This window comes from Heterocephalus glaber, unplaced genomic scaffold (genome assembly GCF_053883595.1).
Source record: "Heterocephalus glaber isolate CG9 unplaced genomic scaffold, H.glaber_assembly_v1.0 deba00001579, whole genome shotgun sequence".
Taxonomy (NCBI): Eukaryota; Metazoa; Chordata; class Mammalia; order Rodentia; family Bathyergidae; genus Heterocephalus; species Heterocephalus glaber.
This window is the reverse complement of record NW_028258360.1, coordinates 1,250,363-1,262,567: the sequence shown is the minus strand read 5'-3', so window position 1 is coordinate 1,262,567 and position 12,205 is coordinate 1,250,363. Positions and strand designations below refer to the sequence as shown.

The following is a 12,205-nucleotide window of genomic DNA, read 5'->3' as shown; positions in this document are numbered from 1 at the left end:
TGTGATCAAGATTCAGAGTGATAGAATGCCTCAAACGCAGGCACACAGCTGAAAGGGTCCAAGGCTTCCTGCCTGTGAAGTGAGATGCATCTGCCTTAAAAGTGTCCTTGTGCGTGCACCACAGTGGTTCTGCTAGCAGGAATCACACCAGACAGCTGTGACCTGAAGCTATTGGAGTATCATGAAATTGCACTGCAGTAACAGTTTATAAATAGAAAAACTTTGGTGATATCTGTGTGTTAAGTAGCAGCCCTTTCCACTGTTCTTGCCTCAAATAGGGTTGATTCATATGAATTCACCTGGGCTGTATGGCTAAGGCTTGCGGCTGGGGGATCGTGCAGAATGCATCTTCCCACTTCCACAGGGTGGTTTTTGTTTGCTGATCTCTGAGCTCACCTCCCACAGTTAATTTTTCCCTTTTCCTCCCTTCCCTTTGGATTGGCAGGGAGCCGGGACTGCTGTCGTTGCACTTTGCACCTTCTCACTTTAACCACACGGTGTTTGGGGCTGGCGCTTGAAGTTGTGCTGGCACTGGATTTTCACAAGGTGAAGGCCCAGCAGGGATGAGGTGGGGTCCTTGGAGACTCAGCGTGGGGGAGGAGGGGGTTGTAGCATTTTCTAACAGCCATAGTTGAACAAAGCAGTAGTGATATGTTGTCGGAGATCCAGTTAAGCCTCTGAAGAGTTTCTAGGACCTCAGGGTCACAACCCTTGGGGCTTCAGAAACCTAGAAACAGGTGAGGATGCCAACCGCTTCTAGAGGGTCTTCAGAGTCTCTAGAGTGTCTCTAGAGGTCTTCAGCTCCTGTGGGCATAGAGCACTGGTCGGTTAGTGTAAGAGGTAGGAGTGGCAAACAGTGGTAGTTGCCGCTAAGTATCTGTTCCCTCTTACTTCCCACCCAGTTTTTTCTCGTGTGTAAGTGGAGCCTGACATGGGGACAGAGACATATGGGCTATCCAGAGAGGTGCGGGAAGGAGCCTACTTTGACTGAAAGCAGGGCCTGATTCCTCACCCTGCCCTTCCTTGCTCCTTTGGATGTGACAGTATGACTGGAACTTCAGGAGCCATTCTCCTCATGAGGGAACCTTGAGAACAGAAGTCTCAGGCTAGCAGTGAGACAGAAGGACCCTGGTGTGTGTGCATGAGTGACCACAGATGCCCCCACCCCTTACACATGTGCCCAGGCAGGTGGTTTTGTAGCTCCTCCCATAAAGGCAGGAAATCGCTAACTCTTCTCTGGAGCCTGACCTGGAGAGTTGAGCCTGGGCGGGTGAGTAAGCCCTCTGTGCAGGACAGTCATCCTTTTGTGGAGACTCAGAGCCTGAGCAGGGGACTTAGAGGTGGCTGGGATGGGAAACAAGTTGCACATAGAAAGATCAGTCAGATGAGTTAGCCGCAGTAAGGCTAATGGGAGCCGGGCTTCCTACTGCCGAAGGAGGGAGGTGGACAGAGAAATGTAGAAAATGAAGGGGTCCTGCAATGTGGATTAGGTTTAGTATATTGGTATAAACTCCTAGTTTTCAGTACTACAGTTACAGATGTAATTATAGGTGTAAACACGTATGAGTACAATTGTGTATTTCTCTGAGGTAGGAGGAAGATTAGACATACCTCAATAGCAGTGACCACAGCTCACACCAGATCTTGGCTTCTAAGTACCATTTTCCACTAAGAGGAACTAAGTTTCCTGGGAAAGTGGCTGATCCCAGGGCTAGGCCACAAAAGTCTAAGGTAAGCTAGAGCATCTGGAGGCAAAAAGCGAGAGAAGTCCCAGAATGAGGTCTGTCTGTCAGAATTAAACAGTCTGAGCATTGAAAGAAATGATAGCATTGGATAGAATAGGAAACCGTAGGTCCTTACAGATAGAAATGAGGAAATGAATAAGAGACAAGTTTGATGAATGAGGTATTTGCATAATTTTTAAGGACCTCCTCACAAAGTATTATCAGTTGTAAGGAGGGGAAAGACACTGTACCATCATTGCTGGGCCACCGTAGAGTGATCAGAGTGCACATCAGTAATGGGACAGATGGAAACAATGTGCCATGTGACGGGGTAAGAATGCACAGCCTGAACCTAACCAGGAGGCAACATCAGACAAAACCAAACTGAGAGACATTCAGTGAAAGAAATGGCCTGAAAAATCTTTAAAAAGATCGTGAATCAAAGAAAGACTAAGGAATTGTTCCAGACTTAAGCAGACTAAGGATGCAACAGCCAACTGCAAATGGAGTTCTGCCCTAGGTCCCTGTGCTGTGAAGATACTATTAGAACAGTTGACAGAACGTGAGAGAAGCCTGTGCAAAGGTGCAGCAATGCAGCTTGCTGCCCTGATGTTAGGGTCATGGTATGGTTAGATGAGCAATGTCCTTGATGAAAATAGACATTAACATGTTCAAAGTGGAGTCTTTTGGGCTGGCAGCTTGCAAACAGCTTCTTTCTGGGCAGACATTTACTCCATACCCACCACACCTCAGATCATGGAGTTGAAAGTTGAACACAACTGGCTGGGGCCTGGGCCCTCCGCCACCTGGGGAGACAGACCCCAGGGACCCGGTAAGGGGCACAAGGGTGCCCTGGATTCAGGGAAATGATGCTTGAAGCAAGCTGGAAACCTTGCAAGACTAGGAGGATTTTACCAAGCAGGATGTAGAGGGTTCTGAAGAAAGCAGCAACCTTGTGAGCAAAATAGACAGACTATGCCACAGAGCAGTGTGTGGCATGGCTCAGATGTGACCAGAGAGTGTAGGCTGACCTGTGACTGTCCTTTGTGACTTGCATGGAAAATTTAGACTCAGCCTTCCTGAATTTGTTGACTACTGCTAAGCAACAAATTTCTCACAGGATTAGTGGCTGTGAACAACCATTACCCACAATTCTGTGGGTCAGGATTCAAGAGCTTCTTAGCTGATGACTCTGGCCTGAAGTCTCTCACAGGTGTACTCAGGGTACTGAGTACAGTACCAAAGTGTAGTCATATCCAGGCTTGACTCTGGGTGGTGTGGACCCACCTGACAGTTGGCAGGCCTGGGGTCCATTCCAGCTATGGGTAGAGACCTCAGTTTCTCTGCACATGGGTATCTCCATAGAGAGGCCACCAGATGGCAGCAGGCTCCCTCAAAGCCAGGAATCTCAGAGAGAAAGCAAAGGAGCTCCCCCAAGAGAAGCCGCGGACTTTTTATAACCTAACCTCAGAAGTAACATCCTGTCACTTCCTGTGTATTCTGTGTGTTTGAAGAGAGTCACTAAACCTAGCCTAAGCTCCCCATGGGCAGGAACTGTATGAGGTCAGGGTCTTCTGAGTGTCTGCCCACCAGAACTCCACAGCCGGGAATAGGCAGCAGCACAGTCTTACATGCATCTTGGAGAGGCCCCTGGCCATGTGAGGAGCAGCGGCAAGCACACAGGGGAGATGGCCACCGAGATGGCATTCAGCGTGTCTGTGTAACAGGCTGTCAGAGCAGTCAGCAAGGTTGGAGGGTACGAGGGCACCAGGGCGTGCACGCCCCTCGGGGTGCTCAGCCACAGGTAAGTGCCATCCTCAGTCTTCTTATGGCAGAAGCATGACCACTGGCTCCTTTATTATTCCCAGGTATTTTGAGAACTAGTTCATGGAAGTCAGTGCTGAGAAGCCACCTTCTGCAGAGAGGGTTTTGAGGATCCCTTTGCTGCCTGGATACCTGTAGCTGTGTTTCAGAATGCATTGCCCAGTTGCGAAACAGCAGGGCTGTCATCTTTATAGGGTTTGCCTTGACTGCCAGTAGTTAAATACACAAATGAAAACTGTGAACATTGGCAGGTAGGTTAACTGGACCAGCCTTTAAAATCCTGACTAATCCCTTTTGCAAGTCTATGCCCTGTTCTTCATCATAATGTCTAAAGGACTACAGTATTTCTTTTCTTCTCAAATCTCCTTTTTTGAACTCCAATTTGAACACAAATTACTTTAAAGAGTGAAGCTTGCATTAGGATTTTGGATTTTTAATTTTAGGCCTGTAATCAAGCCATCATGAACAAGAGTAAGTGAATTTGGGAAGGAGAACAATGCATACAGTGGGCAACAGAGTCACAAAACTGGGGACGCAGAGGCCAACAGGCCACCACCTGTGAAATATTGTACAGAGAGAGAAAATATTTCAGATTTCTCTCACTCCTGTTTTCTCCTTGCAGGATTATGTTCAGAATTAAAGACAAACTTAGCAAATGTGTGGTCCCAAGCACAGCCGCCACCTGGGTGTGGTCTGGACCCTGCACCCTGTCCAGATGGCCCAGCTGTCACTGGACACCAGCTCAGGTGCTTAGAGCCCTGTCTTGGTGACCCCAGCTGTGGAAAGTAAAAAATGTACTATATTCCATGTTTTTAAATGGTCATTCTGTGGCTTAATATGTATACTTCGGCAGTTGACCTTTAATCAGAAGAGTAAAAAACATAATGTTCTTAGAGTGTGTCCTCAGCCTTATTGCCTTGTTACACAAAATGACAGCAAATGTAAACAACTAATATGTACTAATCTTGGAAATGGCTACCTTTTAGTTTGAGGTTTGTTTTTTTTTTTTGCATTTATTTTCCTGTGTTTTGTATAACTGAGGACACTTAAAGCACTTTTTTTTCTTTTAAAGATATAAGTTTGTACAAATGTAATACTTGAAAAATTTGCATTTCTTTTTTTTTGGTACCAGGGATCGAACTCCGGTCCTTGCGCTTGCATAAAATTTGCTTTTCTGGTTAAGTGAACTTTGCACATAGAGGAAGTCTAAAGCCAGGTGATTCTAGCACTCTGCGGGCCTGAGGCAGCAGGGTCGAAAGTTTGACTCCAGCCTGGGCAACTTGGTGACTTAGCAAGACTCCATCTCAAAATAAAATTTAAAAGGGCTGGCAATGTAGCTCAGGGCAAAGGCCCTGCTTCAGTGCCTAGTTATACATGCATGTGCACACACACATACACACACAGGACGCCTTTTCTGGATTAGTTCTTGAATTCTAAACTCCTGAGTGAAGCCCCAGGCTAGCCTCTGCCTGCCCTAGTCCCCAAAGGCCGAGCCCTGGTTCCCAGTAGCTGGGGGCCTAAAAGGCTGCCCTTCCCACCATTCTGACCCTGCTGGGGTCAGATCATAAGGTCCTGGTCTGGGTAAGCAAAATTTCTGCTCCCTTTCCTGTTCTCTATGACACACTGGACAGATACCTTCCCTTTGGCAGTCAATGAGGCATTTTCTAATAATACATTTTATCTGTATCTTTTTAAAGATTTATTTATTTTTAGAATTCTGTTACTGAGGTGAAACTCATTTAAAGATGAACTCGGTTATATTTAGTACATTCACAGTGTTGTTTGGCCCCTGCTTCCTGTCTAGATCCAGAATATACTTTCATGCCAAAAGAGAACCCATTTCGTCCCACCTCTCCGACCCTGGCACCGCCAGTCCCCTCTTTGTTCTGTGGCTTTAGCTGTTCTGGGTATGTGGCTGGAACTCCATGACAGGTGAGCTGTCTGCCTTCTCCTACGTGGGGTAATGTCTTCCAGGCCATTGCAGCGCTGCACGGTCAGCATGTTAGTCTCCTAGAGCTGCCATAACAAGTCCCACAGACTGAATGGTGGGAACAGCAGAATTGCTTCCTGTCTAGAGGCTGAGAGTCCCAAGGTCATCAGTGTTGGCAAGGTTGCTTTCTTCTGAGGCCTCTGTCCTTGGTGTATAGGTGGCTGTCATCTTCCCTGTCTGTGTGGTCTTTCCCGTGGGCTTGATGTCCAGATTTCCTCCACATGCAAGGACACTCCCGGGTCACATTGGATTGAGGCCCATCCTGAAGACCTCAATTTAATTGCCTTTTAAAATACCCTATCTCCAAACACACGTACATTCGGAGGTACTGGAATTAGAACTTCAACCTGTGAATTCTGGGGGAACCAAGTTGAGCCCATAATAGTGTGTCATGTTGTAGAACTCCATGATCTACCATTTTCCACCATGGAATATTTGTCCTAGGCACCTTACAGCAAATCCTCCTTATCTATCCTTGTACTTTCTGGGCTTCAGTTACCAATGGTCAACCTAGGTCGTAAAATATTAAACGGGAAATTCCAGAAATGAACACTGAGTTTTGAGTGTACATGGTTATAAGTAGTGTGATGAACTCTGCCCTTTGTCCGGGATATCCACGCTTGTTACTCAGTGAGCAGCTGCTGTAGCGACCAGATCACTGTTGGGGTGTCATAGGGCTGTGCTCAGGTAACCCTTAGTTTACCGGTAACGGCTCCGGAGGGAAGAGTTGTGATGTTGGCACTCCAGATGTGCCAGTGAGACACTGTAAAGAGTTTCCTTTAAGTGGAAAGGTTAAAATCCAATAAGGTATTTCAAGAGACCACGTCAGCATAACTTTTCTTGTAGTGTATTGCTAATATTCTGTTTTTAGTTACTTTTGCCATCCCCTACTGTGCAGAATTCATATGTAGGATTGGTACCATCTGCAGTTTCAGGCACCCCCAGGTTTCAGACTGCTCCCCTTGGAGGATAACTGGGTCCACTGTAGGAGACCTTGAGCTCCGGGCCGGAGCTGGTGAGTGCCGCCAGCAGTGAGCTGGGCATCACACTCTGGCCAGAGTCATCTTGGCATTGCCACCTGCGGCCATGTGCAGAGCCCTGAGTGCGGGTGCCAGCACCACCGCCTGACTCGGGCAGGTGTGCTGAGCCCTGTGTGCTCCTGGGTGGAACTCCGGGTGGCCACTGGAGGTTCATTTGGCGCATGGTGGGAGCTGCATGGGAGCTGGTCAGGATTGTTACTCACATCAGGTTCGGAGAGGGTGGCGCCCTGCCAGGAAAGCAATGTTTTCCTGTGCAGAACTGAAGTGTATTCACGAGCGTGGAAATGGAGACGTGGTGGTGCTGGACTGAGCTGGACAGGGCCCCTTGGGGCTCTCGTGGAGGCCCATGCAGGGAGTGCCCGGTGCTCTTCCAGTGACTGCTGCCTCCCTCCAGTCCTCTGAGCTGGGGGCTGGCAAGATGAGGGTTTCTGTCCCCGTCTCAGAGCCACGGAAAGCCCAGGGAGGCTAAGCGAGGGTGGCAGGGGCACTGTGAGTCCAGTCCTTGTGACTCCCTCTCTGCACGTGGCCTGCGAAGCTGAGGTCCCGCAGCTGTGTCCACTGCCTTCTCTGGGTAGTGAGCAGAACTCATGTTTCTCTCCTGGCTTCTTTCATTCAAAACAACTCTTGTGTATGCCAGGCCCTAGTGTGTCCTCAGGGTGCCTGGCCCTCCTCTGGGAAGTGGTCAGAAGGAGACGTCACAAGCCCACGTGGGCATCTTCTGAGCTGGGAGCATTTGCTCCCCGGAAATCTTCTCTTCTGAGGGTGGTGTTCACCGGGCTGCAGACAGCCCTTTGCCTGCGCCGCCCGTTTCCAAGTCTCACCATTGCATTAAGAATAGCACCAGCCGAGAGAAGGCCCACGTGGCTCTGAGCAGCCCTTCATGGCACAACCCAGCACGGGCGGGTCACAGGGCAAGCAGGACCCCCCTGACCACGGCAGGTGGAGACTTCGCTCATACCAGAACACTAACCCGACGGGCATTATAAAACAAAGCTCAAGGGTGTTCATAGGTGTTTAGGGTTTTGTAGATAACAAGTGACACAACAGGAAACAGCAGAACTGAAGTGGAGGTGTCCAGAGTACTGATGTGTAACGAGACCTAGCAAGTGTGGCCGGAGCTTAATGCTGGGCGCAGAAGCAGAGGTCCTCAGAGAGGGGAAAGGGAATCTCCTGGGGTACAGGCACTGGCATGGAAGGACAGCCCACACCCCCGGCCCTGCAGGAGAGGGGAGCTGCCCAGGCTAGCAAAGATTCTGACCCATTTTGCCACACATACATCAGTCTCCTTAGACCACATGCCCTGGTTCCAAGATCAGTCCTGGCTCCACGTGATCAGTCTCCTTAGATCACATGCCCTGGTTCCTGGCTCCATTGTGCGTTAGGACACTGTGTCCCAGGGACACACTCACAAACCTTGGCCAAGAGTCTGGGAAGACAAAGATAGATTGTGTGAAGAAGACACAGAATGTCTAGCACAGCCCCGGGCGACCCCAGGGACCTCTGGGTCAGGCGATGTGAGTGCCCAGCCCAAGGGATCAGTGCCAATAGCAGTGTCGCCCGGCCAGCTGTGTGCGCCGAGCCCAAGCCGCCCACCCAGTGCCCCGCTCCTCAGGTCCTGAGCAGCAAGGAGCAGGGAGGAAGGGCAGCTTGGGTGTCGGCAGGGCCCGGGCCCAGAGCTTTTGGTCCACATCGTTTCTGGAAACAGTGCAGTTAAGCCCACTAGGTAAAACCCTAAGAACACTGAAAGCTGTGGTGTTCATGTTGGAGAAAAGAGCAGCGGGGGAAATGGTTTGGCCAGGAGGACTGCCTTTCCTTACAGAGCACCATGGCATCCGTAGGTGGTGGAGAAAGGGGCTTTGTCCAAATCCTGGTGTTGGTAGGCAGTTTCCCTCCTTGGGAAATGTCAGCTCTATAAATCAACACGCAGTACCACTCACTCACTGACTTGGTATATGTGCTGCCAAAGCGAGCACTCACTCACTGACTTTGTAAAGTTCAGTGTTCTCTTTTAAATTCAGCGAATCTGTCAGATGTAGATCTCAAGCAGTGACTACCACAGTCAAGGGACAGGACAGCTCCGTCAGCCCAACCTTCCCCTGACCCCTTTACAGCCAGTCTTCTCTCTTCGCCCAGCCCTGCGGTCCCTGCCGTCTTCGGTCCTCTGCCCATCATTACTGTGTCTGCGTGCCTCCGTGTGTTTATGCGTTCTCCAGTTAGTGGACATTTGGGCTGATTACAGCTGTCAGCTCTTAGGGACAGAACTGCTGTAAATATTCAGGCTTCGCTCTCTCTGTGCATGTCATCAGCTTGTTATCGTGGGTACTTTCCCAAGAGTGAGCTTATGGTTTGTACGGTAAATGTCTGTTTAATTCTGTAAGACACTGTCAAAGCATTTCCCAAAGTGGTGTACCCTCTTACATTCCCACAGGCAGCATATGAGAGTCTCAGTTAACACCGTGTCCTTGCCAACACTTGATGCTAATAGTCTTTTCAGTTTTATCAGTTCTAGTGAAGATATAATGGTATCCCACTGTGGCCTTTCCCAGATGCATTCCCCTGATGACTAATGATGGTGAACATCTTTTTATGTGCTTACTGGGATTCATATATCTTTGGTTAAGTATCTGGTTAAATCGTTTGCCCATTAAAAAAATTCTATTAGTATATGTTTGTGATACATAATACTGTAATTACATTTGTTTTGGGAAAATGTTTGTTTGCTCACTGTTAACACTGTCATTAGCTGTTGGTTTTTCATAAGTGCCCCTTATCAGGTTGAGGAAGTCCTCTTCTAGTTCTAGTTTGCTGAGAATTTTTATCATGAATTTGTCGAATTTTGTCAAACCCTTGTTTTCCATCTATGGAGATCACCTTTGTGTTCTTCCATTTTGAATCTGTTTCTATGGTGAGTCATTGATTGATTTTAAATATTAACTGTCTTGCATTTCTCGGAGGAACCATTTCTTGGTACCAATACATTATCTTTTTTATATATCGATGAATTTGCTTTGCTAATATTTGTTCAAGATTTTGCATTTATATTTATTATCAATAGGGGTCTGTAGTTTTCTACCAGTGTGATTATTTGTTTTGGTATCAGGATAATATTGGCCTCATAAGTGGGATTGAGAGTGCTCTTTCTCTTCTGGTTCCTGAAAAGGTTTGTTTAATTCTGCTATGGTTTCCACTATGGGACGTAATGTTTGCCCTGCTGGATTTTGGACTTGCTTTGGTCCTGTTCCTTTCTATCCGGCTGTTTGTGCCTTTGGAATGGTAATGTTTAACTTGTGCCATTGCAGCCTGGCAGCAACTGGACAGGCGGCAGAGGATCCCAATGGAGGCCACTCCTTGCCCCGTGAAAACTAAGTCCGGGCTGGATTTAAAGTCGAGGAGAGGAGGGCTCTGCTCACAGCAGTGCTGCGTGGGGTTGGTGACAGGTTTCTTACCTAGCGGCACTTTCCCGTTTCGGAGTGGTAGTGTTTGCTCCGAGAACAGCAGCAGCCTCCACCTAGCGCCTCTGCATTTTCCCCTCATTGAGCACGCGTGGGCAAGGCGTGTGGATGTGATTAGGCTCTGACCTCAGTCCAGGCCACTGCACGCACTCGCACTCACCGTGCTGGTTAGTGGACTGGAAAGAACCATCAGGGGTCGCAGCACCAATTGGCGGCTGCCCACAGCCCCGGGCAGCGCTTTCCCGTCTCCTGGGGCACACGCAGGCTCAGACTCCGCCTCCAGTCTGCAGGAAAGACCCGGGTCGGGCTGCTCTGCCTGTGCGGAAGGGTCTGCCCTGTGGGCCGGCAGGGTCAGAGCGGAGGCCAGCAGGCTGGGTGGGAGGATGCCCCTTCTACTCCTCGGGTTCGGGGGCTGGGGGGAGCAGACTCCCTGTCTGCCTTACCTGCCGGAAACAGGGCCCTGCTCCTTGGAGAGCTGCCTCTGCTTCAGACAGGGCAGCAGGAGGAAGGCAGAGAGAAACTGCTTCTCTTGAGAATATGTGAAGCCAGGACTCTGCTAACCACTGGCAGGCCAAGCGTGGAGACGCACGCCTGTGACCCCAGCCCTGGGGAGGTTTCAGCAGGAGCATCTCGAGTTAGGACCAGCCTGGGCTGCATCGTGAGAGTCCTTGGGGGGGGGGGGGGGCTCTGCCTGAATTTGGAAGGAAAAACGCCAGACTTCCAAAAGATCAGACCGGGCCACCTGCGCCCCGTCCCTCCTCCGCCCCCTCTCACCAGTGCATCCTCAGCTTCTGGGGACCCAGGCAGAGGACTCATAAGGAGCGGAACATTGTAAGAGGCTCCAGCTAGGACTCTAGTGAGCCCTCAGACATGGCGTGGTGTGTGACACATAGGGTGTCACCAGACAGGGCCCAAGGAGGTCCCCTGAAGAGAGCAAGTGTTCTCCACCCGGCCCACCCAGGGCACATTGTAGGCTCTCTGGCTTCCGTCACAGGAAAGGAACTGGTAAGACCGACAGTCAGAGGGGTACAGAGGCTTGTGAGGCAGGGGAAGCACGCACTCAGGGAGGCGCAGGCTGGGGGGGGGGGCGTCATGGGCTGGGGCTGGGGGTTCTGTGTGGCCTTGGAGGCATCATCAAGATAGGCGCTCCAGGGGCCGGGGATTTAGCTCAGTGGTTCCGCCACCTGCCTCGCAAGTGACAGGTCCCGAGTTCGATCCCCAGTGCTGAAAAAAAAAAAAAAAGGCGGTCTGGGTTGTGTTCCTCCCTCTGTCGGCCTCCTGTCTGCTGGGCTAGGTTAGAACCAAACTGTTTACTGTGTCTGACGTTGAGAGAGAAGCTGCTTCCTGGAGGATGCAGGCGAGGGGGAACTTCCTCAGTTGGCAGGTGAAGAGCACGGGCCCCAGTTTGCAGGCTGAGATTTTTTTTCTTTTTTGGAGTGAGTTTCCTGGAAGGAAAAAGGGCATTGTAATCTTGGGTAAAGTTCATGTCCCAAAACCCAATTTTAAAATGAGTTTTTCCTGTCTCCTTTCTACCTATCTGTATTGTTCTCTCCTGCCTCAGGCCTCGGTGCCATCAGTGCCCTTCTGGGGGAATTACTGACAGAGGCCGTGTCTGCGTGGCCAGCCAGGCGTGGGAAGGGGACAGCAGGCTCCTCCTGGGAGGCCCCGGCTGTTCCCGCCCTGGGGAAAAGAGATTCCTTTGGCTTGGAAAGCTGAGGGACAGAGTGGGGAGAATCCTCAGGGTTTTTCCCTACTGTTTTCATACACATTTTTCCTTGTTAATTTAAAAAGTAGTTTGGGACAAGGGAAATGACAGGGCTTCTAGCTTCTAGAGACAAAGAGAAATCAAAAGTGCCTGATATGTTTGAGTTACTGAAATTAAGAAAATGCTTGGCTAAACTCAGTTTTCTTTAGCATAATGGAAAGAATACTGTCAACAAACAAAAAGAGCCAGGTGTGCTGGCACATGCCTATAGTCCCTGGGAGGCTGAGGGTAGGAAAATCTCAAATTTGAACCCAGCTTGGGCAGCTTAGCAACTTAGTGAAACCTTATTTCAAATTTAAAAGGGGGCGGTCTGGAGATACTCTTATTGAAAAGACCCTGGGTTCAATCTCCTGCACCCCAAAACAACAAAATCCCCTCCGTGATGAAAAACAAGAGTCTTGTTCTGTTGT

At 49.6% G+C, this 12,205-nt stretch overlaps 1 protein-coding gene across 11 annotated transcripts in view; it reads left to right on the top strand.

The window, feature by feature from the left end:
- Positions 1 to 12,205, top strand: part of Ggact (gamma-glutamylamine cyclotransferase) — a 35,430-nt gene that overhangs the window by 9,390 nt on the left and 13,835 nt on the right. The window contains exon 1 of one of the 11 annotated variants that reach the window (XM_013077289.3): positions 766 to 1,270. The exons of 7 other annotated variants lie outside the window; for them this stretch is intronic. Coding sequence is in view for 1 of the 4 variants with exons in the window: in XM_087193206.1 (XP_087049332.1) it covers positions 3,777 to 3,799 (23 nt within the window). In the remaining 3 variants the exon portion in view is untranslated. Of the gene's footprint in view, positions 1 to 765; positions 1,271 to 3,774; positions 3,800 to 3,836; positions 11,036 to 12,205 lie in introns of those variants that run through there. 3 more of the 11 variants (XM_087193206.1, XM_087193208.1, XM_013077287.3) reach the window with 3 other exon arrangements.